At 39.7% G+C, this 26,798-nt stretch overlaps 1 protein-coding gene across 1 annotated transcript in view; it reads left to right on the top strand.

Moving 5' to 3' along the window:
- Window positions 1-26,798, top strand: part of LOC122747801 (WD repeat-containing protein 49-like) — a 118,389-nt gene that overhangs the window by 18,761 nt on the left and 72,830 nt on the right. The window contains exons 4-5 of the mRNA XM_043993629.1: window positions 15,517-15,763; window positions 20,761-20,866. Coding sequence (XP_043849564.1) covers window positions 15,517-15,763; window positions 20,761-20,866 — 353 coding nt within the window. The remainder of the gene's footprint in view (window positions 1-15,516; window positions 15,764-20,760; window positions 20,867-26,798) is intronic.

Below are 26,798 nucleotides of genomic sequence, written 5' to 3'. Positions count from 1 at the left end.
ATCTACTTCTCAGTAAACTTTACCTATTTTTATTGGTTCTGCCACCTAGAGTTAAGTAGAGCAAGTAAGTCTAGTCCTTTCACGTAACAGCTCACCATTGCTATTTGGGTCACCTGAAATTTTTGACTCTTCAGATATTGTGGTATTCTATGATTCACAACCACATACCAACAGAAGAATAATTATACTTCAATGTACTTCAACCAATCAATCAATAAACATTTATTAAGTGACTATTATGTGCCGTGTACTGTGCTAAGCCCTTGGGATAGAAAAAGAGGCAAATGACAGTCCCTGCCTTCAAGGAGCTTAAAATCTAATCTGGGAGACAACATGTAAACAAATATATGCAGATCAAGCTATCTATAGGATAAATAGGAAATAATTAACAGAAGGAAGGCACTGGAATTAAAAGGAGTTGGGGGGGGCAGCTAGGTTGCACAGTGGATAGAGCACCAGCCCTGGAGTCAGAAGTACCTGAGTTCAAATCTGGCCTCAGACACTTAACATTTACTAGCTGTGTGACCCTGGGCAAGTCCCTTAACCCCAATTGCCTCACTTAAAAAACAAACAAACAAACAAACAAAAGGAGTTGGGGGAGGCTTCCTGTAGAAGGTGGGGATTTAGTTAGGACATAAAGGAAGCCATGGAAGTCAGTGGTCAGAATGGATGAGGGAGAGGATTCCAGGCATGGGGGGGAAGCCAGAGAGAACACCTAGAGCTGAGAAAAGTGTTGATGACTAAAATATGGATCTTTGTGGCAGGAAAAAAACCCAAACCTTGAGGTCAGCAAAACAACTACAAAAATTCTCACATGCATTCTAGCCCTATCTTTTTTCTAACCAATTCTGGTCTCAGTTATTGTCTTTTTGTAGCAATTGTCCAAGATGCTAATGGACTCACTCAATTGCGTGGCTTATTCTATTGCATGTGATAGTCTCAATACAGTGAACTTTTTATCCACCTGATTTTTCTTGTATAGATTGTTATGTGAAACTGTTGAGTGATTGTGGATCTCATTTAGGAAGTTCCTTAATGTAATACAATCAGTATAATATCATCTAAAGAAATGAGTATGTGGAAGGCTACACCTTCACTGAATTCCATGCCGAATGCTCTCCATGACAGTATCAAATACCTTGAGCAAGTGCAGTTCTTCCTATTTTATGCCTTGCTTGATTTTGTTGAGCAAAAAAATCATTAAACAAAATTTACTTTCTTCTTGCAGCTATCAGATAATTTGGTATGATTTTAACCTACCTATGGACAATAATATATTGGAAGAGACCCTGAAGGCTTCATTTTGTTCTACTGAGTCAAATGGGGTTTTTTGTTTTGTTTTGTTTTGTTTTGTTTTGAGGGCTGTGAGGGCTAAGTAACTTGCCCAGGATCACACAGCTAGTAAGTGTCAAATGTCTGAGGTTGGATTTGAACTCAGGTCCTCCTGAATCTAGGGCCCGTGCTTTATCCACTGCCACCTAGCTGTCCCACCCCCCCCCCATCAAATGCTTTTTAAAAACAATTTACAAATAGTATATTTTTGAACTCTAAATTTTCCAATGTCATGCAAATTTCAAGGAAAAGGAATTATACTTTTAGTGAGACTTTGCAAAAGAATATTCTGGTCCAGAAAATGTGGTGACCAAAGCTTTTAGTTACATTGGTCTGTCTCACAAGATCAAGCCAAATTACAGAACTGCCAGGGACTCTCAGAGCCTTACCCTGGGGCAGCAGTTGGCAGCCTTTCACAAGTGACATGTGACATCTTCATTTATTCAGTCTAGTGTAGGGTTTCATGTGCCAATAATAACTGCTGCCCTTCGACACCCAAATCACTGTGGATTAGGAACCTTTATATCCAGTTGGGGTCCAGTGTATCTTTGTTGAGCATTTACTATTATTTGTAAAGAAAAATAATAATGAGACCTGGGAAACCCTGTCATCTCTGTGTGGCCCAGTTTCTTCATCTGTGCTTGGGGATAATTCATACTTGCATTACCAATCTTTAGTGCAGTATAATAGAGTCAGGATAGACATGACTTGGAGTCTGGAAGGACTTGGTTTTAAATACTGCCTCCTGGATTTTCCAACTATATTACTACAGGTAAATCACTTAACCTTTCTGAGACTCAATTTTCTCATGCTTAAAATACTTGTAGAAGCTACATCCTAAGGCTGTTCTATGGATCAAATGATATGGAAAATGCCCATAGTGCTATATAAATTTCAGCAATGATAATTGTTATTATTAGCTTCCATCTCTACTCTTCAGGGCTAGATTTACCAGTACTCAAAACTCCTTTGACACAAGTGATCCGGCCACTTGCTGATGAGCTTACTGAAAGGGGTTACTGCAGAAAAGAACACTCATGCATAGCGACATATCATGAGAGATGCTGTTTTTGTAGTCTGAGAGCTGTTACTCTATCCATGTGGAGTATGGGTCAGATTTCCACGTGGATCAGATCCTTTGGAACTGGAGAAAGGAAAATAGAAATTGTCTTTGTGTTTCTGGAACCAGGGGATCCTTGTGGGGAGTGTGGATAGGTCTGTTTGCCTGTATTAATCTGTGGGGGTCCAGAAGTAACTCAGTAACCATCCTAATAGTGATAACTACTGGTGAGGATTAGTCTCAGTCTGGCTAAATTAGGGGACAGGTAGGTGGCCTAGAAGTCAGGAAGACCTGAGTTCAAATCTAACCTCAGACATTTACTTGCTATGTAAGCCTGGGCAAGTCACTTAATCTTGTTTGCCTCAGTTTCCTCATCTATAAAATAAGCTGGAGAAGGAAATGGCAAACCACTGTAGTATCTTTGCCAAGAAAACCGCAAATGGGGATCACGTAGAGTCAGACACAACTGAAATGACTGAACAACAACAGATTAATTAGACTCATGACTAGAGTCAACTATATAGCATAATAGATACAGCACTGGGTCAGGAAGACCTGAGTTTAAATGTGGCCTCTGATACTTACTAGCTGTGTGACACTGGGCAAATCACTTAGCCTTTATCTGTCTCAGTTTCCTCAAATGTAAAATGGAGATAACACTATTACCTTCCCCTCAGGATTGTTATAAAGATCAAATGAAATATTTGTAAAGCACTTAGCACAGTGCCTGGCACATAGTAGGCATTTGATAAATATTTCTTCCCTCCCTTCTTTACTGAGATTATGGTTCTGATGGCTCTGGCTATCTCTGTAATACTATCAAGGGAAAACACCTAGACAAGATGGTATTCATTCTCATAGGGCTGTAGGCATGTGTTTGTTTTAGAATTTAAATTGAATACATCAGAAAGAAACACTGGATGTGGTGGCTCTTAGCACTGACTACAATGAGAGCCTGGATGTTATACCTGATGTTAAGCCAAGTGAAATCATGGGACGGCTAAAGGAAAACCCACTGCTCTTTCCCAATCCCCTCTTTCCTCTTTCAGTTCCACCCTGCCCATTCCTTACTCCCCACTGCTTCCCTGTTTCTTCCTTCCTCCTCTTCCCTCCCAAGTCTTCACTTCCCACCCTTTACTCTTCCTATCCTCCCATTCCCCACCCCCCACTCACTTCCCTTTGAAGGAGAGGCTGATCAGGTTCTCTCCCTATCAGAACTGGAGCTGTGAATTTGGACCAAAGTGTGTTATGCCCCCTAAGTTCTTGGCCCTGCCAAATGGTTCAACTCAGGAGCTGATATAATTTTGTCAATAGACATATCATTGAAGAAGAAGCATCATCATCATCTGCTTTACTACTGCTTTACGACTCTAAGGACCATGGGACTTTTCTATCTGACTTGCTGCTGAAATCCAGAGAGCCAGAGTGTGAAGAGTTTCACATGCCAGATAAAAGATTTGTAGTTAATGAGAGAGAGAGACAGAAAGAGAGACAGACAGACAGACAGAGACAGAGACAGACAGAGACAGAGAGGCAGAGAAACACACAGAGAGACAGAGATACAGAGACACACACACAGAAAGACACGGAGACAGAGAAAAAGACACAGAAAAAGAGAGAAAAGAGAAAGAGAAACAGAGACAGAGAAAGAGACAGAGACACAGAGAGAGACAGAAAGAGAGAGAGAGAGAGAGAGAGAGAGAGAGAGAGAGAGAGAGAGAGAGAGAGGGAGCGAGAGAGGGAGGGAGGGAGGGAGGGAGGGAGGGAGAGGAAGGCCATCAGAGTTTCTGGCTAAAACAGAAGCAATTACTATTTACCCTCACTCAGAGCCATCAAGAGGTCAAATAGTAGCCAATGAGGCTTGGTCTGGGACCTACTGTTGGCCAATCTATGAGACAAAGTGATTTGGCGGGGCAGCTACATGGCACAGTGGATAAAGCACTGGCCCTGGATTCAGGAGGACCTGAGTTCAAATCCAGCCTCAGACAGTTGACACTTATTAGCTGTGTGACCCTGGGCAAGTCACTTAACCCTCATTGCCCTGCCAAAAAAAAGTGATTTGGGGTTAATCTTGTGAGGTTTAAGCAATTAAAATTTATGTTCATTTGGACAAAGTACCCGCAGGTAAGGGTATGATTCCCTATATGGATAGAAGAAAGAGGAGGAGAGGGAGAGGGGGAAAGAGAAGATAGGGAGGGGGAAAGAGAAGGGGAAGAGAGGGGGAGGGAAAGGGGAGGGGAGGGAGAGAGAGAGGGAGACAGACGTGCATTGCCCAACTGGAGCTTACCAGTTGGGTCCCCAGTGGGTTACCTCTTACTCATGACATGTTTGTAGGCATCAAGGAAAAAACCAGTAGTTGGGAAGAGATTGAAGATCCTATGATTTAGCAGTTTAGAGATCTACTTGCTTATGGCCCAATTCACCAACTTAGACCAAGTGTTCCTCCCTGGCTTCCATTCCCCACTCTGTTATTTCTTCCATTGGAATGTTCTCACTAACATTCCAATGGAGGAAATAACACACTTGGTCTAACTGGTGGGTGGACCCATAGGGAAACAGATTGACACTCTCCATTGAGGAAAAATGGAAGGGTTTTTTGTTTCTTTGTTTCTTTTTTAATTATGGCTCTAGAACTAAGGTGGGGGAGAGGGGGTAGTAAAGGAGAGAGAGGACATTTGTTAAATAGTATTTCAGGCAGTCACCAATGAGGACAGTGAGATCCCAGGGTAGAAGTTCATCTTAGGACAACGGTTCTCAAACTTTTTGTTCTTAGGACCCCTTTACATTCTTAAAAATGATTGAGGCTCTCCCAAGAGCTTTTGTTTATGTGGGTTGTACCTATGGATATTTACTGTGTGAGAAATTAAAACATCTTAGTATTATTATGAAAATACTCTTGATCTCACAGACCCTCTAAAAGGGTCTATTGTTGTTCAGTTGTATCTGATTCTTCATGATCCCATGAGCCATAGCATGCCAATACTGTCCATGGGGTTTTCTTGAGAAAGATACTGGAAAAGTTTGTCATTTCTTTCTTTAGGGGATTGAGATAAACAGAGGTTGGCTTGCTCAGGATCATATGGCTACTAAGTGTTTGAGGCCAGATTTGAACTCAGGTCTTCCTGACTTCAGGCCTAGTGTTCTATCCACTGAGCCACCTAACTGCCTCCTAAAAGGGTCTGAGGGACAACTCCCCCCATCCCCTGCCCAGGTCCCTGGTACTGGGCCCCTTTAATTTCACTTTTTATCATCCCATGAACATTAGCTGGTGGTTTCTCAGAGCTGAGGTCTTGGCTTCAGCAAACTAGTTGAGTAAATGCCAATTCTCTTATGGAATTAGCATGTTAACAACAAAACACCTTATAACAACAAAACACTTTATATGCTTTCTGATGACCTCTCCAGGAAAACTGGGCATAGATTTTTCTTTTTTAGTTATTTTCCTTTTTTATTCCAAATTTAACAAACACTAAATAAAATGGATATTTCCATATACCTAGTAGAACAGAAAAAGAGAATTATACAAACTGAAGGCCTCTTATTTTGTACAGCTTGCTTTTCTATTTTAGTATTTAAGTTCAATCAGTACATTTCAAAACCATCCTTGTTTGTGCCTCTTTCTGGGCTTTCTTCTGTTCTCTTTGCTGCATTTTTAAAAAGGGGCCTTGATGATTCTCTCTTCTTTCTTTTTTCCTTTTGGTGCCTTATTTCTATCCCTCTTTAACTATCACTCCATGCCTCTACCCCACTTCCAAAACAAAAGGAAAAATATAGCCATTATAATAAACAATGCATTGGTATTCTTTTTTCTTTTTTTTATTTTTGCAGGGCAATGAGGGTAAAGTGACTTGCCTAGGGTCACACAGCTAATAAGTGTCAAGTGTCTGAGGCCAGATTTGAACTCAGGTCCTCCTGAATCCAGGGCCGGTGCTTTATCGACTGTGCCACCTAGCTGTACCCCTTTTTATCTTTTTAAACATTTTTATTTAAAGTTTTGAGTTCCAAATTCAATCCCTCCCTTCCTCTCCTCTCCCCTCCCTGAGATAGTAAGCAATCAGGTATAGGTTATGCATGTGTAATCATGTACAACGCTTCTATATTAGTCATTTTGTATAAGAAGACTCAAATAAAAAAGAGAGAAAGTGAAAAAAATAGCATGCTTCAGTCCGTATTCAATCAATATCAATTCTTTCTCCAGACATGGATAGTATGCTTCATCATTAGTCCTTTGGGATTGTCTTCAATCATTGTATTGCTGAGAATAGCTAAATCATTCACAATTCTTCATCAAACAATATGGTTTTTACTTTGTACAATGGTCTTCTGGTTCTGTTCCTTTCACTATACATCAATTCATGTAAGCCTCTCCAGGTTTTTCTGAAATCATCCTGCTTGTCATTTCTTATGGCGCGATAATATTCCATCATAATCATATACCACAGAATGTTTAGCCATTCCCCAATTGATGGATATTTCTTTGATTTCCAGTTCTTAGCCACCACAAAAAGAGCAATGTATAGGTATTCTTAATCCAATTGCAAGGATGGGATTACTAAACTTCTGTCACTCCATTCCATCCTTTTCCCCAAATCAGTCTCCAGATATCATTGAACATCATGAAGGGACAGTTAGCCTCTGAGGGACCTATCTTGGAATTCAAAGTGGTCAAGTCTACTTCATTTTACCCCACTGAGGATATACTTTGGGGTTCAATGCTTAGCACAGTGTCCAGAACATAGTAGGCTCTCAATAAATACTTTTCAATTTGATTGGTTTTATCCTTTTCCAGTCCTTTAGTTCTATGATTCTAAATCCCTTAGCTCATGTTATCTTTCCAGGGAAGTTTCTTTTTTCATTTTGTACATTTCTGATTCACTCATATTTAAATCACCAAAATGTTTAGAAGGAGATGTGAGGTGATTAAGAAGCTTCTTGAGAATTTTCATAAGCCTTTCTTAGAACTAGGAAATTGTATTTCTTTAGAACTACAGTGTATATTAATCCCAAGAAGCTTAAATTCAGTATTAATCATCCTGTCCATGCCATTTAAAATATGACAAAATGCGTTACCACTTGGATTACATCAAGTTCTCCCCATGGATATTATAGGGAGCAGGGATCTTTGAGGAAGCTGCTGGCAGTGAAATCTATGACTCTGATCTATGACCACTGATCTTACCAAATCATCATCTCTCTTGGGGGTTAGTTCTATAGAAATGATAGTAATTGTTCACTCTCATATAAGATATGTGGTTATTGGGCTGAAGAGGACATGAGGAAGTTCTCTAAAGTCCTGATTCTCAAATTTAATCCTTCTAATGTTCCCTTAACCCTGAGGGGTCCACTAAGTTCCTAATGACCTATGTCATTGTTTAACAAGCGCAAATAGGGAAAACTCCTCTAGCTCTTGTGGACATTATCTCCCCTAGATAGATACTTGGAGTGTCATGGCTCCTGGCATCAAAGTTGGCATCAAAGCCAACTTAATGGTTTGGGAAGATAAGTGGAAAGAGAGGAAAGGAGGAGATTCAGCAGGCAATGAGTCAGACAATCAACAAACCTTCATTAAGTATCTGATATGTAGCAGGCCCTGTGCTAGATGCAAGACATATAAAGAATGATATTATCCCTACTCTTAAGGAGTTTATATTCCAACAGAGGAAACAAATACATATGTAAGTGTATATAAAATAAATTTAAGCTAATATAAGGTAGTTTTTTCAAAAAGTTAGTTTGAGGGGGCAGCTAGGTGGCGCAGTGGATAGAGCACTGGCGTTGGATTCAGGAGGACCTACGCTCAAATCCAGCCTCAGACACTTGATACTTACTAGCTGTGTGACCCTCGGCAAGTCACTTAACCCTCATTTCCCTGCCAAAAAAAAAAAATAGTAAAAAGGTAGTTTGAGAGGGATCTGGCAATGTTTATTATAGAAGGTGGTACTTGAATGAAGACTTGAAGAAAGAGAGGAATTTTGTCAGGCAGAGATGAGGAATGCATTCCAGGCCAAGAGGATGGATGACTAGTGAAAAGGCCAAAGGATGGGAAATGGAGTGCTGTGAGAGAAATCCATTTTAGCTGGATCACAAAATATGAAAGGTGGGAGAAACTTGTTTACTCCATTCATAGAGTGCCTTCCAAACAACTCATTATGGGGCAGTAGAAAACCTACCAGGTTTGGATTCAATGATCTGGGTTCTAATCCTGACTTTGCCACTGAACAACTGTGTGACTTTGGAAAAGCCACTTGCCCTTTCTCTCCTAAATTTTTTTTCATCTATAAAATTAAGGGGTGGGATTGGATGACATCCAAGGAATCTTTACATTCTAAATCTATGATCCTATGACCTCTGGGCAGCTGGGTGGCACAGTGAATAGAGTGCTGGCCCTGGAGTCAGGAGGACCTGAGTTCAAATCCAGTTTCAGACACTTAGCAGCTGTGTGACATAACCCGGTTTGCCTCAGTTTCTTCAGCTGTAAAACAAGCTGAAGAATTAAACAGCAAAATACCCCAGTATCTTTGCCAAGAAAACCCCAAATGAAGTCACAGAGCACTGGATACAATTGAAATGACTCAATAAAAATATGACCTCTAGTCTCCACTACTTCCTGGTGTTCTTCCCTGATCCCATCCAGACTCCAAACTCCTAGTTTTAGAATCACTGCTGTGAAGCCAGTGGATCATACTTACTTCAGGTAATTAATTTAATCATTTGCAAATAGAGAATCTGAGGTTCAGAGATGTCAAATGATTTGTGAGGCTCACAGAGGTTTGGGATTTAGGTCATCATTACCCAGGGCAAATTCTAGAATCACTGTCACAGAATCCTATGTTAAGAGATGGAGTTCATCTAGTCCAATCTCCTCATTTGTCACTTAAAAAGAGCCTGATACCCAGAGAGGTTAAGATACTTGCCCAAAGTGACAGAGCCAGGATTTGAACCCAGTTCCTCAGACTCCAAGTTCAGGATTCTTTCACTGAGCAATGTGACCATAAGTGAGTCTGATAGTCTCCATGAGAGGTCATTTATTAGTGGCAAAGAGATTAAAGAAAGAGTAAGAAGGAAGATGGAGGGGAGGAGCTCCAGTAAGGAGTCATGAAACAGAGGAGATGAAGTCTAAATTGGGGGAAACCCAGCTTTCATTCCAGTTCTGTCACCAGTGTGTTTGGGCTATCTCATGTACATACAGCTTCAGGAGCTGAACTGCATACAGCCCAGAGATGTGGTTCCAGATCTCTGTCCTGCCAACAACTAGATTATGGTGTGATGGTCTCTGTATAAGCCCACTGGTCATTTCAAGAGGTACCTGCTAGTCGGTGTGTTCAAGGAAATCAGAAAACACTTTGATTCTGCCTTAGGTTTCCATGGAGATGGGTTAAACTTTTCATCATCCTTCATTCAGACCTTGGGGTAGATCCAGGCTTTCTGGTTTCCATGGGAACTGTTTAAACGTATCTCTGTCTGGCTTTGTTGGAATAGGACTGCTAGAGATCATGCAAATGAATTGTCTGCTCCCATTCTCTTTCTAAAACCCCCCAAACACCTGCTTAATGCTGGAAAACTCTCCTCTTTATTGAGGAGAATGAAAGTCTTGAATTTCTTTTTCAGGGAGGTTTTATTGTGTTGATTTTTACAGCGTTAGTCCAGGTACAATGACTCTGATTGCCTTTTTAAGTAATTACTCACATCTAGCATACATTTTCCCAATTCCACCCTCTTCCCCCATCCACCTTGGCCTTAGTCCTGTAGCAGATGACAGTGCTACACAATGAAGACCATTTCCTCTCCCTTTTGAAGGAGGATGGAGTTAAACAATGATCTCTACCTTGGGTACTATGGGCATAAGACCCAGTACAAAGGTTGGCTACATAGTATGTGTGTTAGAGTTAGCAGGGGGAAAGGAAAGGAGAAAAACATTTATTAACTACCTTTTATGTGCCAAGCACTGTGTTAAGTTGCCTGAGACAGAGAGACATTGAATGTGGATATATGTATATATGTTTTAATGTTTGCAAAGCACTATGTCTTTTGATCCTCACATTAACCTTGGACAGTAGGTGCTGTTATTATTCTCATTTTACAGTTGAGGAAACTGAGGCAAGCAGAAGTTAAATGACTTGCCCAAAGTCAAACAGCTACTAAGTATCTGAGGCTAGAAATGAATTCATCTCCCTGATTCCAGACCCATAACTCTATCCACTGTGCCACTTAGCTACTTAATGCCTTCTGTACCCATAATTTGCACTGGCACACATTGTTAAGCCAATGAATGACTTGAAAAGGTATACAGATGCACATTCCACCAAAATCAATGAGAAACTACAATATCTCTTGTTAGGGCCTAGAAGACTGAGGACAGACATCTATGTTTGGTATACTTAGCCACAAATCTGTGCCTATATAAAAAAAAAAGGAGAAGGAAAAAAGTGTCCATTTCCTCTCCATTTCTTGGGCACCCGACCCCAGGTTGTTCCCCTCTACCTCTCCTGGTTTTTATTAGTTTCCTTCTCTCTTTTTCCACCTCTGAACCTACAAATCTTCTAAAAGGTCTAATGATTCCTCTCTTTCCTCTCCCATGACTCCTTACTCCCTCCTTGAGCACTGCTAACTCACCTAAGGGGCAGAGTCATCGCTTCGGGATTTTTCACACTTCGTCATTGTTTTTCCCTAACAATTAGTAGTATATCTTCAACACATTACATGGAAAAGAGCCAAACCTGGAGATTCTTGCTTCATTCTGATTTGAGGCTAGAAGGATGGCCATTTTATGTACCACATGGAATTTTGCAGCAGACTGAATAAATGAAGATGTCACATGTCACTTCTGAAACACTGCCAACTACTGACCTAGAGCCAGTCCCTAAGCCTCACTGGCAGTTCTGAAATGTTTTGATCTTGTGAGACAGTATTCTTTATCTAATAGCTATATTGACTACATTTTTGGAACTCAAAATCTGATGAAGGTTAATCTTTTTTGCAAAGCCTAATTAAAAGTATACCTTTTCTTGAAGATATCAGAAAAATGTAGACTATATGACCACTGTTCTATTGTCTCACCTGCTCAATGACTGGAACCAAGCGGCACACTCCACTCCTGTCTAGCCCAGCCCAGCCCAACTGCTGATACAGATTAGGCTGTGGGCAAGGCCTCTTGAGTTCAAGTTCCTAGAGGTCCACTCAGGAGGGCAATAGGACAGGGAATATGAGTGAGCGGTGTGAAGGAGGGAACAGAGTCAGATGTCACCAAGTCTAAGTGGCAGTATTTTGTAAGGGTTTATTCCATGGGATGGGATTGTGAATTCAGATGTGATATATTAAAATCCAATCCAATGACCATTTATTAAGTACCTACTAGGTAGAAGAAACCATCCTAGGTGCTAAGGATACAAAGACAAAATGAAAAACAGTCCCTGCCCTCAAGAAGTTTTCCTTTTAGTGGTGGGATAAAACACAGAGAAATATGCACAATGAAAGCTGTCCTCATCAATTAGGGAATGACTGAACAAATTATGCTATATGAATAAAATGAAGTGCTATTGTACTCTAAGAAATGACAAAAGGGATGGTTTCAGAGAAACCTAGGAAGACTTGTGTGAACTGATGCAGAGTGAAGTAAGCAGAACCAGAATTATTTAGACAATAACATTATAAAGAAAAACAACATTGAAAGACTGAAGAACTCTGATCAATGCATTGACCAACCATGATTCCAGAGGACCAATGATGAAAATGCCACCCACTTTCTAACAGAGAAGTGACAGATACAGTACATAGAAAATGAGACATACATTTTTGGACCTGGCCAATGTAGGCATTTTTTTTTTTTGCTTGATGATGCATATTTGTTACAAGGGCTTTATTTATTTGTTTTTCTTTTAGGAAGGTGTGGTAAGAAAGAAGGAAGAAGAGAGGTGGGAAACAAAGAAAATAAATACTTGTTAGTTAAAAAATTAAATTTAATCTTAAAAATTATACACATGATAATTTTAGAAGGAAAAAGAGAACTCTTAACAACATTGGGGACCAGCAAATCTTTCTCATAGGAGATGGCACATAAGCTAGGACTGGAAGGAGGCTAGAATTTCTAGGAGGAGGAAGTGAGGAGGGAATAAGTTCCAGGTATTGGGGACAGCCTGTGCAAAAACAGAGGCAGAAAATTAGACCAGGAACATAAGCTGAATTGCCAAGTTAAGGTTAAGGCATCTTAGTAAATATAATAGAATTGAAGGGATATCTAAGAATTGGGGGTGGGGGCAGGAAATGTTTGTTTGTTCAAGGATTCCTGAGAATAGTCTGCTTTTCAAGGCTTGCAAATGTGGAACTGATAGGTCAAATACATATAATAGTTGAATTCAACCAATATTTAAGCTGATCTATTATTTTCTAAAATCCAGACAGTTTTGGGTTGCTTTGGGAACTATGTTTCAATATCAAACTGACATGATCAATGAGAATAATTATTTTTAAATTCCATGAATTTGAAGGGATATTTTCATCATTTTGGCCCTTTGAGGCCAGATTTCTAATACCCTGCATCTTATTTGACTATGCTGATGATACAGCAAGAGCAAGGAATGGGTTTTTTAATTCTCCAAGTCTTCTCTAATCATTATAGGATAGCTTGTTTAAATTTGCTACAAGTCCAATCATGTATTTTAAATCAGTAGTTATGTGCTCCAATCAGGTAATTTTCCCTTTGTTGGAATTCTCTTGATTAGGGAATCTTATGGGTAATTGCTGGGAAATGTGTCAGACTTATAGTCTATAGTAACAGGTGCAGTATCCAAACAAGGCCAATCAACACCCAACTAATTGCTGAAGTCACAAATTATAAAGACAGTTACCTAAAAGAAGAAAAAGATTAAGAAATTAATATTTCTCTGCGTCTTTATTATAAGCCAGTGGTTCTTAACCTTTATTGCATCATGGAATCTTCTGCCAGTCTTCTAAAGCCCATAGACCCCTTCTCAGGATAATGTTTTTTAAATGCATAAATACATAAGATTACAAAGAAAACCAATCATATTGAAATGCAATTTTCAGGATGTAGTTTTCAAAATATTAAGAAAACAAGTAAATTGATCTCAGGTTATGAATCCTTGTTAAGACCCTTGAAAAGGATTTGGGCAATATAGGGTGCAGGAAGATGGCGCAGTATTGAGCATGACTTAATAACAACAACTGGGTACAGGAATCTGCGTAGCACATGCCAAACTGGGGGAGAGAGTGGTAATAACTCACACTTAGGGCTTTAAGATTTATGAAGCACTTTCTAAAGATAACCCCGTGAGACTGGTATCAGATGAAACAATGTATGTCAAATGCTTTGTGAATGTCAAATTGCTATGTCAGTTGTCAGTTGTCATTATTACCAGTAGTAATACAAGTATTATCATTTCTATTTTACCAATAAGGACACTGGGGCTCAGGAAGGTTAAGTACTATTGACAAGGTAATTGTCAAGTAAGTGGCACAGCTGGGACTGAAATTCACATCCTCTGGCTCCAAGTCCAGGGCTCTTTCCATGACATCACACAACTTTTGTTGTTATTGTTGCTGAGTTGTTGAGTTGAGGTATTATTCAGTTGTGTCTGTCCCCACTGGAGTTTTCTTGGCAGAGATATTGTAGTGGTTTGCCATTTCCTTCTCCAGCTCATTTTATAGATGAGGAAACTGAGGCAAACAGGGTGAAGTGACCTGCCCAGGGTCACACAGCTAGTAAGTGTATGAAGTTGGATTTAAACTCAGGTTTTCCTGACTCCAGGCTTGGCACTCTATCCATTGCACCACATGGTTGCCCACACAGCTTTTATAAGTAACTAATGTTTTTAAGGAACATGTATACATATCTATTGGCATGTAGCTTTCTTCCTCTAGTCTTCTTTGTGGCAAGGCAAATATCTGAAACGTAAGAGAGACTGTGACCATGTGGAGCCATCAGCTCAGCTATTTATTGAAACTGTCCATAAAATTAAATTGACCCATTGGTTATTGGACTGAATTCACTGCTCATAGCAATTAAACAGCTGAACCAAGTAATTCAAGTGGATGCCACATTTATTTAGAGGCCTTTCTATTACCAAAGATAATTCCTTGTTTTTCTCTGTACTCCATACTATCTACTGGTAAGAGTGGGAAAAAAATAACACATGAACAACAATTTATATCCCCTGTGATACTGTAACAACTTGAGAAAGTTCTCCAGAACATTGGAGAGATCCTTTATGAAAGTGTTAGGGAAAAGACATGCATAAGACTTACACAGGAGGAGAAGGCATTGAGGGATCCACCATCTGTACTAGTATCTCACATCAGTGAGATCACAGATCCATCTAAGTACCTAATTTATTGGGAAATAAGGTATTATTCATTGGACATAAGAGGTATGCTTCTTGAATTTGGAGTTGTATACTTATATGTCGTCTAGAACTGTGCTTTCTGGAAAGACTGCCCTTAAACCATTCCAAAGAAGAAAGTACAGTGGATAAAATGTTCTACTTGGAGTCAGAAAGGCCTGAGTACAAATCTTGCCTCACGTACTTACTAGCTGTATGATCATGGGCAAATCACCCAATCTCTCTCACCCTCAGTTTCCTTGTCTATAAGATGGAAATAATAATGATATTTGCTTGACAGGATTATTGTGAGGATCAGATGAGATCATGTACATAAAGCACTCTTTAAATGCCAGCTGCATTAGCTATTATAGTAATAAGAAACTAACTTGTTTAAAGTCCTCCAGAGGAGATTCTATAACTTTCCCCTAAGAACCCATTTCACTGTTTAACAGAGTGGAAAATGTTCCCTAAAAATTCCTCAGGCTGCAGCTTAACAGCATGTCCCTGCTTAAGGTTTAATTGGAACTGTATTTCCTTCTTGATGCCCTCTCACCCCCTACATGGCGCTAGTTCCCTCTTTCTAGAAGACATATGGGAAACACTTTCTTTTCCTGCGGAAATAGCCTTCATTCTCCAGCTCAGAATATCTATATTCTAAGAGCCTGGAGCAGAAAATGACAGTGACTGTCCTCTATGAATGCAAGCCCAGAACCTTCAAAAATCTTCCAACTCAGCAGAAAATTGGCTAGCTTTATTTAACAATAGCTTTTTGGTTTTTGCTTTCAGGGTGTACCACTGGAACAACAAATGTTGAGCAAAGTCTGAAGGAACTAAGAGATGTTAAGAAAGATGGAAAAGTAAGAAAATGGCACCAAGCATCCCTTGGTGTGCCCCAGAGACGTGCAGAGGGTGACCAGACAGTTTTCCAAGTGCATAAAGGAGTCAAAGCATTTTCCTTCTGTAAAAGGAACAACTTGCTACTAACAGGTGGAATGGATCGAATAATCCGAATTTGGAACCCTTATGTTCCAGGGTAAGGTTTCTGAATCTCTCCACTCTGGACCATACTATATGCTACCAGATTAACAGAAAACAGTCCTGGAGTTTTCTTAAGTAGAATTTAGATAGTTCCAAGAAGTCCCTTCCTCAGCCAAAAATACCTCCTTACTACCACCTAGATATTTTGTGACCATGAAAAATTCAAACTTTTGGGTTAAGGAGTTCTTCTTTTAAAATGCAAATATTCTGGAAGTATCTTTAATAAGCATCCATTGTTTATTAAGTTTCTATCTTGTGAAGGGCAACGTGTTAGATGTAAAGATGAAAAAACAATATTATCTTTTCCAGTCATTTTTCAGTCATGTCTGACTCTTTGTGACAACATTTGGGGTTTTCTTAGCAAAGATACTGGAGTGGTTTGCTATTTCCTTCTCTAGCTCATTTTATAGATGAGGAAACTAGGCAAACAGGGTTAAGTGACTTGTCCAAAGTCACACAGCTAGTAAGTGTCTGAGGCCATATTTGAACTCAGAAAGATGAGTCTTCCTGACTCCAGGTCTAGCACTCTATCCACTGTACTACCCCAATATAATCTTCACCCTTAAGGAACTTAGAATTTAATAGGAGGGGAAAGACATGTTCATAGTAATAAGGTCATGTTCAACCCAATTCTGCCACTTACTAGCTGTATGATCATAAAAAGCTCACCCAACTTCTCTGAATCTCAGACAAGTCACCTAACCATTTTTTTAAAAGTAATCAGGGTTAAGTGACTTGCCCGGGGTCACACAGGTAGTGAATGTCTGAGGCTGGATTTTAACTTAGGTCCTCCTAACTCCAGGGCTGGTGCTCTGTGCTATCTAGCTGCCCACTTAACCTTTCTAAGCTTTGGTTTTCTTATTTGTAAAATGTTAATAATAATATCTATAGCACTTTACTTCACAGGGTGAGGCTTAAGTGGGATAATGATGGTAAAGTGCTTTGCAAATCTTAATGTCCTATATAAATGCTATTTATTGTTGTTGTTACTGTTGTAAGTATTCTATCCCTATTTTACAAACAAGGAAACATAAAATGACTTGCCCAGGATCACACAGGTGGTAAATGTATTAGCCAGAACCCAAATCTAGTTCTGATGCTAAGACATGCCTGATATCCTAACAGTACAGCACACTGCCCTTATACTATATGCCTGTGGCTAGCTGGAGAGGTTCAAAAAAGGTGCCACCAGAAATTTAAGAAGGAAAAGCCCCTTTCAATGGTGGGAATGAGGGAGATTAAATCTTCATGGAGAAAGTGGTGACTGAGCTAAATTCAAGTACAGAAACTTAAAGGAAGTTCACTAAGAGGAAGGCAAGGTTTTCAACAGATGGAGATGTGGAAGGAGTGCATCCCAAACAAATGGAATGGCCTCTGCAAATAAGTAAAGATTGGAGAGCTAGGATGAAATTGGGAAATAGAGAGGAATCTAAGTTGGCCAGAATACAGTGCATACAAAGGTGTGATGCAAAATGAGTCTGAAGAAGTAGGTTGCAGCAGCACGGTGGAGTGAGGGACCCTTAAATGTCACACCAAGGAACTTCTATTTTATTTAGAGGTAATAGGTGTAAGGGGCTAAAATTCTAGCTAGTCTGTCTAAAATATCTAATGAGTGGTCGTCAATAAGTTATAAGTTTTAGCAAGAGTTAGACTTTTAAGCATTTATTAAGGAGAATAAGAATTTGGTGAAGAGAAAGAGAAAGGCCTAGATTCATCTATCTATTAAAGGGAGAGCGCATTTCTCACTCCCCTCTCCACCAGAGTCCTGATGAAAGAGAGTAAGAGTGCCAGCCTTGCCCCCTCTTCTTCCCACAAGCAAATGTCACTTCCTGATGCCAAAGAGCCACATGTCTTGCCCTCAGATGCCTTCTCCTCATGGCAGAGCCCTCCCACAGTAAGTCTGCAGCAGGTGGCATCATTCCAATCGTTACATAGGGAACCACTCAATGCTTTCTGGTCAGGAAGTAAAATGGTTACATCCATGCACTAGGTGATTATTGTGAAAGATAAATCAGAGAGAGGAGAGATTAGAAGCAGGAAGAGCATTTACAAAGTTATCTTGATAATCCAAATGGGAGATAATAAGGGTCTTAGTTTGGAAGGTGTCTGTTAGAGGAGAAGAGGGAATAGAACCAAGAGAAATAACCAAGGCAAAATGGATAGTACTTGGCAATTGACTATATATGGGAAGTGAGGGAGAAGGAAGAATCAAAAATGACTACAAGATTCCAAGTCTTGGTAAGTGAAAATAGGAAGTGCCATCCACAAAAATAGGGAAGCTGGCAAAAAGGCAAATTGGGGGTAGGGAATATTATTAGTTCAATTTGGGCCATGTTAAGTCTGAAGTGATAGCAGACATCTAAGAGAAGCTGTCCATCCAGCAAGTGAAATTGGGGAATCAGAGGTGGGGAAAGATCTGGGCTGCATGTGTGGATTTTGGAGCCATCTACATAGATGTGATCATTGAATTCAATGCAGAGGAAGAGCTCACCAAAGAAGTGAGTATAAAGATAGGAGAGAAGAGACTTGAGGAGGGAACCTTGAAGAATAAAAGAAGGGAACTTTACTTAGGGAGTAAAAGATGAACCAGCAAAATAAACAAAAAGCAGTACCAAAAACCAAACAAACAAACAAGAAAGAAGAGTCAGACAGGTAATAGAAACACCAAGAGAAAGCAAAAGCCAAGAGAAGAGAGTATCAAAGAGAAGGAGTTAAGGATGTTGGAATCTATAAGTCATTCATAGCTCAGTGCAGATTGGTTTACTCAGTTTTGATTTTCTCCTAACAATGACCTGAGATCTATTTGGGCTGAGGGTAATAATACTGGGGGAAAGGACGAAGGAAGGGATCAAGGATACAAAGGTAACATTTGGAGTATAGCACTTCACAGAAAGAGCAGACTAGGGGGAGCATTTCAGCTGGGAGTAACTACAGACAATGGGAAGACATTGCGAAGCTATGAAATCAGAGCTGGGAGAAGAAAAGAGAAGGCAGGAAAGTACCAAAGACAAGCTTTGTTTAATTCACAATTTTGTGCAGGTCAAATTCTGATGACTTTCCTGGCTTCCCAATCTCAAATGAACATGAGAAGCCTTTACTACATAGGTCTCCATTTGACTAAGATTTACAGGGGTTTAGAAGATGTTAGGTAGTCCCCTTAATCAAGTGCAGTAAATAAGAATGCATTCATCCACATCCAAGCATTCCTTCCCTGAATGGTACTTCCATGGATTGTCTCTGAGATCTTATTTATCATTAAGACCTCCTTTTTTCCTGGTTTAGTCTCATTTATATCTATAAGTCACCTTGGTCAATTGGGATTAGGTCTATACCCAGTCATTGAGTAGGTTGTTCAACCTTATCTAAGATAATAACTCGCCCATTTCTAGGATGAATCAAAGAATCATAGAATTTCAAAACTGTCAGGGACATCAGGATAACAACAACAACAACAACAAACATATAGTGTTTACTATATGCCAGGCACTGTGCTAAGAACTTTATAATGATCTCATTTGATCCTCACAACAACCCTGGGAGGTAGCTGCTATTATTATCATCCTCATTTTACATATGTGGAAACCGAGGCAAACCGAGATTAAGTGACTTGCTCAGGGTCACATAGTAAGTGTCTAAGGCCAGATTTAAACTCAGTGTTTCCTGACTCCAGACCAGGCACTCTTTCTGCTATGCTACCTAGCTACCTCAGAAGTCATCTCTAGTCCAACACATATCTGAAAAGAATCCCCACTCTAACTTACCTGACAAGGAGTAATTCAGTCTGCTTAAATGTCTCCTGTGGCATAACTAGACAATATCAAGCTGTGTAGCTACACAAGCTATTATACTGGAAGGGGGTGGAATGTCATCAACTCTCCCTTATTTGTCATCAAGTTCCCACCTCCCCACTGAGAGTCATAATGGTCATATCCTCCATGAGGTTTTTTGTTTGTTTTTGTTTTTTGTGAGGCAATTGGAGTTAAGTGACTTGCCCAGGGTCACACAGCTAGTAAGTGTCAAGTGTCTGAGGCTGGATTTGAACTCAGGTTCTCCTGAATCCAGGGCTAGTGCTCTATCCACTGCGCCACCTGGCTGCCCCCATGAGTTTTCATCAAGGATAGAACCATACTGTATGTGTATGCCACCCAGCACCTGTGTGAACAGCAGATTCTCAGTAAATGTCAACCAGCAATTTGCTAATTTATATCTAGAGTCTTGGAGGTTGGGAAGAAAGGAGAGTATTCATTGGTTCTGTAAATTGGTCTGGAGGGGTAGGTAGGTGTAGGAGGGAACAATTATACCTTTTGAAATTTATACAAGTTGCAGAGATTTTAAGTTATGTCTCTGCATCATGTAACCCATGGAGCAAGAGATGCTTGCTACCCCTTCTCTCCACATATTCCTCTTCTCTTAAGTTCCTGTTTGCCTATAATGGAAGACCATTAACTCGCTCCCCAGCCACATAGTTCTGAAAAGATTCCTTTAGTCACTCTTTTTATTTTCTTTGAGGCACACCCCACGTTCCCACCCAGCCTATATATCATGATATCATTAAGGACAGTGCAGCAGCATGTTGGAAACTCTTGGCAAATGACTGAACACATCTTGCTCAGATGTCCTTATTTCCACTGGCATTTTCTGTTGCTCTCTAAATACTGTTAACACCTACACCTGCCTTTGTGAAGTTACAACAACCTGTTTTGGAATCCAGCCCAAGACAACCCTCTTCTCTCTACCTCCTGGGCCTTCTGCCTTTTGTAGAAACCTTGTCCTTGGTTGGAGCAACAGAGCTCAGGGCTTCGTCTCACACTGAGTTATGTTGCTATAACTGAGTATTATCTGCTTCAGCCCTTTTATCCCACAATGCAATATACTTGAACCCTTCTCCAGGCTGAATAGAAGCACCAGATCAGAGCCAAGTTCACTCTGACGTTTTCATTTGAAAATAACAGGTGAAAAAATGTAACACAATTGTTTGTTCTTACATTCTAGAAAACCTACAGGCATGCTGAAAAGCCACCTAGCTCCAGTCTTTTACCTCCACATACCAGCAGAGGAGAAGAGAATATTTTCGATGTCTACTGATAATACAATCAAGGTCTTTTGCATTACATAATAATGTATATAGTAATGTATATTATGTAGTAACATATATAGATCAGCCTCTGTGCTTTGTTGTATAAGTCCTGTGTGTTGTCAGCTTTGGGGAGTCTCTGTAGCAATGTAAATAATAGCACTTGAAATGAAGAGAGGGGTTGTGGGAGAGAAATTAATTTGGCAACTGAAGAATGAATACCATGGGACATCTTAAGCTTGGTGCATGGAGGTGGCTCTCAGGGCATTTTGGCATCAACCTCCCCTGCCCAAAGAAAAGAGGAGGCTCTTGCCATTGGTGGTCTTTATATATTGAAATCCAAAAAAGAGATGTTTCTGAAAATTTGGCCCCAAATTTAAATGTGCCCAAAATTGATAAGGATATCCTTGCCATACCCAGTGATGACTGCTCTCCCCCTCTGGTACATAATTTGTATTTACATAACTGCATACATGTTTTATTTCTTCTTAGAAGGTAAACTTCTTGAGGGAAGAGAGTATTTTGTCACTTTCTATCCTCAGCACCTAGGACAGTGCCTAGTGCATTTGGGTAGAGTAGGGAGCAGACCTGTGATTTCATTGGTGACACCAAGCTCAGACCTCTATCTAATTATCCATGCTGTCACTTATCAAGAACATAATAACTAGTTAGTCAATAAGCATTTATTAAATGCCTGCTGTGCGCTAGGTGCATTTAATGTTTGTTCAATTGATCAGAAGTCCATCATGAGACATGAAAAGATGAGGAGCTTGCCATTAAAGTTTTTTATTTTTATTTTTAATTCTCCAAAGGGCAAAGGACCTTGACCTCAATTTAATTTAATTTAATTTAATTTTATTTTACAGGGCAATGAGGGTTAAGTGACTTGCCCAGGGTCACACAGCTAGTAAGTGTCAAGTGTTTGAGGTCAGATTTGAACTCAAGTCCTCTTGAATCCAGGGCTGGTGCTTTATCCACTGTGCCACCTAGCTGCCCTTGACCCCAATTTTGAAAGATGCCAATGTATCTTGGGGATTACAGTTACAAAAATAGCTCCCATCCTTATTCACTTGGCATTTGCCTCTCACTTCATATTTCTGAGTATAGAAACACGGATTTAGATTTGGACCTTAGAGATTATGAGGCCCAAATCCCTCATTTTACAGATTTAGGATCTGAGGCCCAGAGATATTAAGTGACCTTTCCATATAACCAGTATATGTCAAAGATAGGACTTGTACCCAGGTAGGACTTCATGGTTCATAGGCCCAACTACTCTACAACACTGACTTTTTTTTTTAGAGGCAATGAGGATTAAGTGACTTGTCCAGGATCACATAACTAGTAAGTGTCTGAGGGCAGATTTGAACTCAGGTCTTCCTGATTCCAGGAACAGTGCTCTCTCTATCCACTGTGCCACCTAACTGCCCCACCACACTGACACTTAGAGAGAGATCTGTCAAAACAGTAATATGTTATCCTTCACATAAAAAAGTGAGACAACCTCCTAATTGCTCCAGAAGTCATCTCTAGTCCAAAACATACCAGAAAAGAGTCCCTATTCCAACAGGCTTGACCAGGAATAATCCAGTCTTTGCTTAAATACCTGCAGTAAGGGGAAAACTGTCCTGACAGCGGCATAACTAGACAATGTCAAGCAGGGTAGCTGTACAGGCTACTCTGCCAGATGGCTATATTACTACTAGGCCATCTGAAGTGTTTGCCAATGGAAGTTATGAGTCTGTCTCATACTCTCTCCACATATCCCTTGTTACCTATATTAGTCCATGTTAGTGATATGGCTGTCCAGGATCAGGAGTGTGGCAGTCAGAGGAAGATTCAATTCAACATTTATCAAGTGCTATTACTAGGTACTGAGAAATCTATGATGACAAATAAGACCTTATAGTCTAGAAGGGAGTTGTGACAAATAGACAGAATTTCACAACTGAAAAAGATCAGAGGCCTACATAGAAAACCACATACCTGAACAAGAACTCTCCTCCAAAATTCAGCTGACAAGCAGCCTTCTGGTTGTGCTCAAGTAAAGGAAACCCCCCCCAAGGCAGCCCATTCTATTTTTAAATACTTCTTATGATTAAAAAGGGCAGTTAGGTGGTATAGTGGATAGAGGGCTGGGCCTGGAGTCAGGAAGATTCATCTTCCTGAGTTCAAATCTGACCTCAGATACTTACTAGCTGTGTGACCCTGGACAAGTCACTTAACCCTGTTTGCCTCAGTTTCCTCATCTATAAAATGAGCTAGAGAAGGAAATAGCAAACCACTCCAGTGTCTTTGCCAAGAAAATCTTAAATGGGGTCATGAAGAGTCCGACACGACTGAAAAACAACAACGTGACTGGAAAGGTTTTCTTTATATCAAACCTCAATTTTCTTCTTTACAAATTCTACCTGTTACTCCTGTGCCCTGTTAGACCAAGCAAAACAATCTTAATATTTCTTTCACCTTATAGTCCTTTGAATATTTTAATACAGTCAGTGTTGTGCTGGTAAAAGTTTAACAACTGGCTTTCTTGAAAAAAAAAACACAAACAAAACTCTGTATTAATGGCATCCTTTAAAGTTGAATCATGTTATTAACATTTAGACAATCAATAAAACAATCAGTGAAGCCTGGATTTGTATCATTTCCTGATTTTCAAGATGTAAATGCTCACATTGAAAATAAAGATTAGCTCTTGACTAAGGACTCTAGCACACTCCTGAATGTAGTCATCTCATCCTATTCTATCCTGCCAAATTATCTCCTCTTCCTTCAACCAATTTCCATATGGTACAGACACAGGACCCTTCCCTATTTGCTTGCCCACCTCTGAATGTACTCTAACTTATCAATGTCCTTCCTAAAATTTGGTGTCCAGAACCAAAAACAGTGTTCCAGATGTGGAATATTGACTAACCCTCTCTTGTTGTTTGTTGCTGGTTATTTGTTTCAGTCAGGCCTGACTTTTTGTCACCCTCTTTGGGGTTTTCTTGACAGAGATACTAGAGTAGTTTGCCGTTTCCTTCTCCAGCTCATTTTATAGATGAGGAAACTGAGGCAAACGGGGTTAAATGATTTGTCCAGGGTCACACAGTTAGTGAGGCTGGATTTTTTTTTTAAGTGAGGCAATTGGGGTTAAGTGACTTGCCCAGGGTCACACAGCTAGTAAGTGTTAAGTGTCTGAGGCCGGATTTGAACTCAGGTACTCCCGACTCCAGGGCAGGTGCTCTATCCACTGCTCCACCTAGCTGCCCAGTGATGCTGGATTTTAACTCATGAAGATGAATCTCCCTGATTCCAAGTCCACTGAGTCACCTAGCTGCCCGAAACTGAGATATAACAAAGCTAAATTTAGTTGTCTAGGTCACATATTCATTGAAACAGTGAGGAGCCCCACTTCCCCCTCAAATTTTTGGGTAAACATAATGAATATGATAAGATTTGCAAACTTTGTTTTGATAAGGATCGTTAAAAATTAAATTCATGAAAAGGCATTAAGAATTTCCTTCAGCTTTCAATTTGAAAGCTTCATTTTAAAAAACACTCCAAAGAAGTGTATTCTTCCCACAAATTGCCTTCATTCTCCAGTCATGAAAACTCTTTGTGTGGGTAGGTGTCATATATTCTACTTTATTTCCCGTGTATCTTTCCATATTTTCCCAATCTGTATCCATCATTACAAGATTAACATCATGCCTAGGATGATTCAGGCACATTTGAATCACTTCCTACAATGTATTTAAAATACACTGAAATCATATCCTTGAAATATGGTGTGTAAATTGCTGCTTAATATATTATTCTTATTCAATACACATTAATCATAGAAGGCCCAAACAGCTGAATCTGGCATCTTTGCTTTTTAAAATTACTTTTTCAGTCCATATGTTCTACTTTCCTAATTCATGGAAACCTTTATAAGGGCTTCCTGAGTGCTCTTAGCCTGCTTAAATGTAAACACAATTTCTTGAATTTTTAGTTTCACTTTATTGTTTTGCAACATGTAACAATGATTTTGGAATAGGAAGATCTGGGTTAGAATCCTACCCATGTGATCATGAGTAAGTCCCTTTGCTTTCCTGGTCCTTAACTTCTGTGAAAATTAAAAATTAGGAGAGACATAGTTTCTGAGTAATTTAATCTTTTTTATTAACAAGACCAGCAGGTTATTAATAAAAGGATGGTCACTAGCCATCTCTCTCTTTCTCTCTCTCTCTCTCTCTCTCTCTCTCTCTCTCTCTGATCAAAAACAATCATGGTGGCAGGTCTCATAGCTTATAAACCCTTGAAACACTAGGTGATTTATCAAACAGCAATTCAAATCTAATTGGTTAACTTAGTTTGAAAGTAGGCTATATTAAAATGAAGGCCTGTACCAGACCACCCCCAGCCTTGGACTATCAATTCAAAAAATGTATACCCTTTGGTGGATTGAGTGACCCTTCCCTGCACAGAGAGGCCTTCTGATCTAGACAAAAAGATTTCTCCACCCAAGCTTGAGTAGAACACAATTAGCTTCTCCAACCTAGAATAAATTTCTCATAAGGGTGGATGGGCCTGCCCAAGATCGAGGAGAGTCAATTTAATCTCATTAAGAAGGACTTTGGATTATGTGGGGGGGGGGGTGCAGTCAGGACTTTGAAAAAAGGGAAGAGTACCGAATCTCCCCAAGATATTGGTTATAAATAATAATTTCTTATACTTTCTTATCTATTTAATAGGGGAAGGGAAAGAAGGGGAACCAAATAGCCTTTTAGATCTCTTCAAGTTCTAAATCTATGATCTTAAGTTCCTATTTGGGTATTTTCTGGGCCCACAAAGATACCAACAGAAAAGAAAGCTACCATATAGGAAAGGGGGTGAGAAAAGGAAAAAAAAAACATTCCTGAGTTGTTCAAACATCGATCTTGGATCTTGGATCTTGGAATAACTAAGGTTAATCACAGGCAAAACTTTGTTTATCTTTGTTACTTCCTTTTTGCTCCTTTCTCACTACTTTTGATAATCCTTCCTTCTCCTGGGCTGCCCATTGTGACACCACCACACCCCTAGGCCTGTCTTCCCTTGGCAATACCATCTACTCTGAAATGGTCTCCTTTCCAATCTCAGCAAAACCCTCATTTCCTCAGTGCTCTAAGGAAAGCAGCTCTTGAGCTAATTCATACCAAAGTGTAAATGACTGGTAATAATAAAAATGATAATAGAAGTTATATAGTACTCTGAGGTTATAAAATGTTATTCATAATCACCTTAATTTGATTAATGACAATATCTTCCTCCTACTGTTAGCTATATTTTAAAAGATGTTTGTAAGCAGTTGTGACAAATATTTATTAGATATTTACAATGTGCATTAAATACCTACAATTCATTCATTCCTTCAACAAGCATTTATTAATTATCTATGTTCTAGACACTGTGCTAGCAGATCCCAGGAATGACGATACTAAGGCAAAAATGAAACAAACCCTGTCCTCAAAGAGCTTATATTTTATTGACAGATAGACACTGGGGGAAAATACAAAGTTAGACTAAAAATGGTTATTGCCTTCAATGAGCTTCCAGTTCTGCATAGAGATAAGACAACACAAATAACTACAATGTACTAGCTTTCCCTTGACACTCCAGAATTGAGGACAAGCCAGGGACCTAACTCTAGACCCCCATTCTGCCCATAGTTAGACAATAGTGTGATAGTCTGTACCAATCCACTGGCTATTTCAAGAGTAACCATGCTAAGTTCATCAGAGAGTTACAAAACACAGGTGGTATATGAAGTTTGAAGGGGAAAGTTGTCGGGGGTGGGGAGAAGGGGAGAGACAGACCTGGAAAGGCTTTCTGGAGGAGTCGATTTGAACTGATATTTAAAGAAAGGATGGAAATTCAATAGGAAAAGAGGAGGCGGGAAGACATTCCAGGAGCTGGGAATAGCACAAGCACAAGCCTACAGGCA

This window comes from Dromiciops gliroides, chromosome 3, assembly GCF_019393635.1.
Source record: "Dromiciops gliroides isolate mDroGli1 chromosome 3, mDroGli1.pri, whole genome shotgun sequence".
In the NCBI taxonomy this organism is placed as follows: domain Eukaryota; kingdom Metazoa; phylum Chordata; class Mammalia; order Microbiotheria; family Microbiotheriidae; genus Dromiciops; species Dromiciops gliroides.
The sequence above is the reverse complement of the archived record's forward strand: the minus strand, read 5'-3'. Positions and strand labels throughout refer to the sequence as shown.